Genomic DNA, 7,403 nt, shown 5'->3' on the forward strand with positions numbered 1-7,403 from the left:
ATGTACTTTACCATATAGATGGTTTGAGACATCCAATTGATTTACCCTGTAGATGGTTTGAGCCATGCTCTTTATTTACCATGTAGATGGTTTGATCTATGTACTTTACCATATAGATGGTTTGAGCCATCCAATTGATTTACCATGTAGATGGTTTGAGCCATGCTCTTTATTTACCATGTAGATGGTTTGATCCATGTACTTAATTTACCATGTAGATGGTTTGATCTATGCTCTTCACTTACCATGTAGATGGTTTGATCCATGTACTTTATTTACCATGTAGATGGTTTGATCTATGTACTTTACCATATAGATGGTTTGAGCCATCCAATTGATTTACCCTGTAGATGGTTTGATCCATGTACGGTATTTACCATGTAGATGGTGTGATCCATGCTCTTTATTTACCATGTAGATGGTTTGATCCATGTACTTTATTTACCATGTAGATGGTTTGATCCATGCTCTTTATTTACCATGTAGATGGTTTGATCCATGTACTTTATTTACCATGTAGATGGTTTGATCCATGCTCTTTATTTACCATGTAGATGGTTTGATCTATGCTCTTCATTTACCATGTAGATGGTTTGATCCATGCTCTTTATTTACCATGTAGATGGTTTGATCCATGTACTTTATTTACCCTGTAGATGGTTTGATCCATGCTCTTTATTTACCATGTAGATGGTTTGATCCATGCTCTTTATTTACCATGTAGATGGTTTGATCCATGTACTTTATTTACCATGTAGATGGTTTGATCCATGCTCTTTATTTACCATGTAGATGGTTTGATCTATGCTCTTCATTTACCATGTAGATGGTTTGATCCATGCTCTTTATTTACCATGTAGATGGTTTGATCCATGTACTTTATTTACCCTGTAGATGGTTTGATCCATGCTCTTTATTTACCATGTAGATGGTTTGATCCATGCTCTTTATTTACCATGTAGATGGTTTGATCCATGTACTTTATTTACCCTGTAGATGGTTTGATCCATGCTCTTTATTTACCATGTATATGGTTTGATCCATGCTCTTTATTTACCATGTAGATGGCTTGATCCATGTACTTTATTTACCATGTAGATGGTTTGATCCATGTACTTTATTTACCATGTAGATGGTTTGATCCATGTACTGTATTTACCATGTAGATGGTTTGATCCATGCTCTTTATTTACCATGTAGATGGTTTGATCTATGTACTTTACCATGTAGATGGTTTGAGCCATCCAATTGATTTACCCTGTAGATGGTTTGATCCATGTACTGTATTTACCATGTAAATGGTTTGATCCATGTACTTTATTTACCATGTAGATCGTTTGATCCACGTCATTTACCATGTAGATGGTGTGATCCATGTACTTTGTTTACCATGTAGATGGTGTGATCCATGCTCTTTATTTACCATGTAGATCATGGGTAGTCAACCTGGTCCCTACTGCCCACTAGTGGGCAGTTTGGGATTTCAGGTGGGCGGTGGTGGGTTCTGCAGAAAACGCCCAGTGGGCCTCGATGGCCGTGGACCAAGGCCGGCAGTGGAGATCATTTAATCTCCCCTGCCGGCTCATGCAGAGCCAGCCTTGGTGAGGAAATCAAAGCACTTAGTTCCAGCAGAGGGAGGGAAGGGCCTGGCATGCTATGTGTTCCTCACGCGAGCAGGCTAGTCGGAGCACTGCCAAGCGTTACCATGGCAACACTCCGGTACAGTACTGTGCTCGCAGGAGGACAGGAGAGTCAGCCTGCAGATAGAGGAGCTGCACGCTAGAGGGAACATGCCGCCACTGGACCACCAGGGCTTGCAGCATTATGTCCCCCTCCCTGATAAAAGGTAAGAAGAAGGGAGGTGAAGACATTAAGATAGATTTTCACATCTCACCCACCTACACACAGCATAGACCCTTTGCACCCTTCACACACAAACACAGACTGCCCTCCCACAAACACACAGAGACAGACTGCCTCCTCACACATGCACACTGCCCTCCTCACACACGCACACTGCAGCCCTCACACACGCACACTGCAGCCCTCACACACGCACACTGCAGCCCTCACACACGCACACTGCAGCCCTCGCACACTGCAGCCCTCACACACGCACACTGCAGCCCTCACACACACACACTGCAGCCCTCACACACGCACACTGCAGCCCTCACACACGCACACTGCAGCCCTCACACACGCACACTGCAGCCCTCACACACTGCAGCCCTCACACACACACACACTGCAGCCCTCACACACACACTGCCCCCACACACACACTGCAGCCCCCTCACACACACACTGCAGCCCCCTCACACACACACACTGCAGCCCCCTCACACACACAATGCCCCCCTCATACAATGCCCCCTCACACACACATACACTACACCCTTCTCACACAAACTGCACACCTCTCTCTCACACACACACACACACACACACCCATCACACACAAACATACACACACTGCACCTCCCATACACACCTAGAAAAAAGTGAAATCGAAGAAAAGGAAGAAAAAGAATAGATACATTTAAATATCTTTTTTTTTTTTTTTAAGCCTCCTTTCAGAAAATATTAAAAAATAAATCAAATCGCACTTGTGCTACAAAATTTGTTACTGTGGTACTGATGGGCGGTAAGGAAATTTTACCATCAACAAAGATACAAAAGTGGGCGGTAGGTATTAAAAGGTTGACTACCCCTGATGTAGATGGTTTGATCCATGTACTTTATTTACCATGTAGATGGTTTCATCCATGTACTTTATTTACCATGTAGATGGTTTGATCTATGCTCTTTATTTACCATGTAGATGGTTTGATCCATGTACTTTATTTACCATGTAGATGGTTTCATCCATGCCCTTTATTTACCATGTAGATGGTTTGATCCATGCTCTTTATTTACCATGTAGATGGTTTGATCCATGCTCTTTATTTACCATGTAGATGGTTTGATCCATGCTCTTTATTTACCATGTAGATGGTTTGATCCATGCTCTTTATTTACCATGTAGATGGTTTGATCTATGCTCTTCATTTACCATGTAGATGGTTTGATCCATGCTCTTTATTTACCATGTAGATGGTTTGATCCATGCTCTTTATTTACCATGTAGATGGTTTGATCCATGCTCTTTATTTACCATGTAGATGGTTTGATCCATGCTCTTTATTTACCATGTAGATGGTTTGATCTATGCTCTTTATTTACCATGTAGATGGTTTGATCCATGTACTTTATTTACCATGTAGATGGTTTGATCCATGCTCTTTATTTACCATGTAGATGGTTTGATCCATGCTCTTTATTTACCATGTAGATGGTTTGATCCATGCTCTTTATTTACCATGTAGATGGTTTGATCCATGCTCTTTATTTACCATGTAGATGGTTTGATCCATGCTCTTTATTTACCATGTAGATGGTTTGATCCATGCTCTTTATTTACCATGTAGATGGTTTGATCCATGCTCTTTATTTACCATGTAGATGGTTTGATCCATGCTCTGTACAGCTGACAGGTGGTTTGATCAATGCATTCTGCCATCTAAATCACTGTTTATATGAGTGATTTAATTCTATCTTCTTATATTGTCACCAGATTAGTGTGAATGCTGTTTGTGTGCACAACTGTTTATACAATTATATACTGTATGTATGTTACGTGTGCAATAGAACTATATATATATATTATTCTAAGACTTGAGAATCGCTGTGAAGCTAGCTATTACTGTGTGTGTGTTATTTCTACTATCTGGATCTATTTGTATCGATGTAAAATTGCTCATATCTGAACGCCAAATACTTAACTGGAATAGTATTGATGTCTTCATTGGCAGCCGAGGCTTCGGGCAATCCAACTCCTTGCCGACAGCTGGATCTGTGAGTGCAGGAATCGCCAGAAGGAATCCCCGGCAGTTCCAGATCCCCAGCCGAAATCTTGCCAGTAGTCGGCTTGGCGTATTGGGCCCTGGCAGTCTCCTGGGAGCAACGCAGCGGACCGCAGCGACCAGCCCTGCATTACTTAAACAAGGGAGGCAGGTGGGTACCCCAGCTAACTTTACTCCTTGCTTTATTGGGGGGATACCCGCTGACTAGCCAGAAACCTACGAGCTAGGTGTTTGTTTGTTTGTTTTTATTTTCTGATTGTCTATTTGTTATATTGTGGGTATAGGAACCATTACTGATGGGAATTGTATTGCAGTAATGGCTGTCTCTTGATAAATAAAGCTAAATGGAAGATTGTCAGCCATGGTTGAGGTTTTTTGTTGTTGTACGGTTACATTTTTTCCTGCTTATTGAGATCCAAACAAGCAGTTAAACATTCTGTCACATTTTAGTAAATACAATGGTATCCAACGCGTAATACAGAATGAATCCAGATGTAGAATGTCTTACTCAGAGCCTCTTAACAATACACAATGTACAAAGGAAGAGGAATAAAGACGGGCTTGGAGTTAAACTGAGGGCGAAAAAGGAATGGGGAGACAAAAAGCAGGATCTCCACCCTAAATCTCCAATCTACCTTCTCATTGGCTACCAGTGAGTGGATAATGTCATCACTACCTATCCTGAGTGTCTGCAAAGCCAGGCTTGATGGGAGATCTACTTCAGCTGTGTGTGTGTGTGTGTATAAACGTGTGCACTCTGTGTATTGTGTGTGTGTGTGTGTGTGTGTGTAAACCTGTGCACTCTGTATAATGTGTGTGTGTGTGTGTGTGTGTGTAAACCTGTGCACTCTGTATAATGTGTGTGTGTGTGTGTAAACATGTGCACTCTGTATAATGTGTGTGTGTGTGTGTGTAAACATGTGCACTCTGTATAATGTGTGTGTGTGTGTGTGTGTAAACATGTGCACTCTGTATAATGTGTGTGTGTGTGTGTGTGTGTGTGTGTGTAAACCTGTGCACTCTGTATAATGTGTGTGTGTGTGTGTGTGTGTGTAAACCTGTGCACTCTGTATAATGTGTGTGTGTGTGTGTGTGTGTGTAAACATGTGCACTCTGTATAGTGTGTGTGTGTGTGTGTAAATGTGTGCACTCTGTATAGTGTGTGTGTGTGTGTGTAAACCTGTGCACTCTGTATAGTGTGTGTGTGTGTGTGTGTAAACATGCGTACTCTGTATAGTGTGTGTGTGTGTGTGTGTAAACATGTGCACTCTGTATAGTGTGTGTGGGTGTAAACCTGTGCACGCTGTATAGTGTGTGTGTGTGTAAACCTGTGCACTCTGTATAGTGTGTGTGGGTGTAAACCTGTGCACGCTGTATAGTGTGTGTGTGTGTAAACCTGTGCACTCTGTATAGTGTGTGTGTAAACCTGTGCACTCTGTATAGCGTGTGTGTAAACCTGTGCACTCTGTATAGTGTGTGTGTGTGTAAACCTGTGCACTCTGTATAGTGTGTGTGTGTGTGTGTGTGTGTGTAAACCTGTGCACTCTGTATAGTGTGTGTGTGTGTGTGTGTGTGTGTAAACCTGTGCACTCTGTATAGTGTGTGTGTGTGTGTGTGTGTGTGTAAACCTGTTCACTCTGTATAGTGTGTGTGTGTGTAAACCTGTGTAGTGTGTGTGTGTGTGTGTATAAACGTGTGCACTCTGTATATAGTGTGTCTCTAAACCTGTGCACTCTGTATAGTGTGTGTGTGTCTGTAAACCTGTGCACTCTGTATAGTGTGTGTGTATAAACGTGTGCACTCTGTATAGTGTGTGTAAACATGTGCACTCTGTATAGTGTGTGTGTGTGTGTAAACTTGTGCACTCTGTATAGTGTGTGTGTGTGTGTAAACCTGTACACTCTGTATAGTGTGTGTGTGTGTGTGTGTGTAAACCTGTGGACTTTGTGTAGTGTGTGTGTGTGTAAACCTGTGCACTCTGTATAGTGTGTGTGTGTGTGTGTGTGTGTGTATAAACCTGTGCACTCTGTATAGTGTGTGTGTAAACATGTGCACTCTGTATAGTGTGTGTGTAAACCTGTGCACTCTGTAAAGTGTGTGTGTGTGTGTGTGTGTAAACACGTGCACTCTATATAGTGTGTGTGTGTGTATGAACCCGTGCACTCTGTATAGTGTGTGTGTAAACCTGTGCACTCTGTATAGTGTGTGTATAAACCTGTGCACTCCGTATAGCGTGTGTGTAAACCTGTGCACTCTGTATAGTGTGTGTGTGTGTGTGTGTGTGTGTAAACCTGTGCACTCTGTATAGTGTGTGTGTGTGTGTAAACCTGTGAACTCTGTATAGAGTGTGTAAACCTGTGCACTCTGTATAGGGTGTGTGTGTGTGTGTAAACCTGTGCACTCTGTATAGGGTGTGTGTGTGTGTGTGTGTGTGTGTGTGTGTAAACCTGTGCACTCTGTATAGTGTGCGTGTGTGTGTGTGTATGTAAACCTGTGCACTCTGTATAGTGTATGTGTGTAAACCTGTGCACTCTGTATAGTGTGTGTGTGTGTAAACCTGTGCACTCTGTATAGTGTGTGTGTAAACCTGTGCACTCTGTATAGTGTGTGTGTGTGTGTGTGTGTGTGTAAACCTGTGCACTCTGTATAGTGTGTGTGTGTGTGTAAACATGTGCACTCTTTATAGTGTGTGTGTGTGTAAACCTGTGCACTCTGTATAGGGTGTGTGTGTGTGTGTACACCTGTGCACTCTGTATAGGGTGTGTGTGTGTGTGTGTGTGTGTAAACCTGTGCACTCTGTATAGGGTGTGTGTGTGTGTGTGTGTAAACCTGTGCACTCTGTATAGGGTGTGTGTGTGTGTGTGTGTGTAAACCTATGCACTCTGTATAGTGTGTGTGTAAACCTGTGCACTCTGTATAGTGTGTGTGTGTAAACCTGTGGACTCTGTATAGTGTGTGTGTGTGTGTATAAACGTGTGCACTCTGTATATAGTGTGTCTCTAAACCTGTGCACTCTGTATAGTGTGTGTGTGTGTGTGTAAACCTGTGCACTCTGTATAGTGTGTGTGTATAAACGTGTGCACTCTGTATAGTGTGTGTGTAAACTTGTGCACTCTGTATAGTGTGTGTGTGTGTAAACCTGTACACTCTGTATAGTGTGTGTGTGTGTGTGTATAAACGTGTGCACTCTGTATAGTGTGTGTGTAAACATGTGCACTCTGTATAGTGTGTGTGTGTGTGTGTGTGTGTGTAAACCTGTGGACTTTGTGTAGTGTGTGTGTGTGTGTAAACCTGTGCACTCTGTATAGTGTGTGTGTGTGTGTGTGTATAAACCTGTGCACTCTGTATAGTGTGTGTGTGTGTGTGTGTGTGTAAACCTGTGCACTCTGTATAGTGTGTGTGTGTGTAAACCTGTGCACTCTGTATAGTGTGTGTGTGTGTGTGTAAATGTGTGCACTCTGTATAGTGTGTGTGTGTGTGTGTAAACCTGTGCACTCT

General features: G+C 42.5%; 1 protein-coding gene across 4 annotated transcripts in view; it reads left to right on the plus strand.

Annotated features, from left to right (window-relative positions):
• Positions 1-7,403, plus strand: part of SAMD4A (sterile alpha motif domain containing 4A) — a 121,844-nt gene that overhangs the window by 78,681 nt on the left and 35,760 nt on the right. For 3 of the 4 annotated variants that reach the window (XM_063439004.1, XM_063439006.1, XM_063439007.1), the window contains one exon: positions 3,834-4,056. In XM_063439004.1, the coding sequence (XP_063295074.1) occupies positions 3,834-4,056 (223 nt within the window). The remainder of the gene's footprint in view (positions 1-3,833; positions 4,057-7,403) is intronic. The other variant, XM_063439005.1, reaches the window with a different exon arrangement.

Source organism: Pelobates fuscus, chromosome 13, assembly GCF_036172605.1.
Source record: "Pelobates fuscus isolate aPelFus1 chromosome 13, aPelFus1.pri, whole genome shotgun sequence".
NCBI lineage: Eukaryota > Metazoa > Chordata > Amphibia > Anura > Pelobatidae > Pelobates > Pelobates fuscus.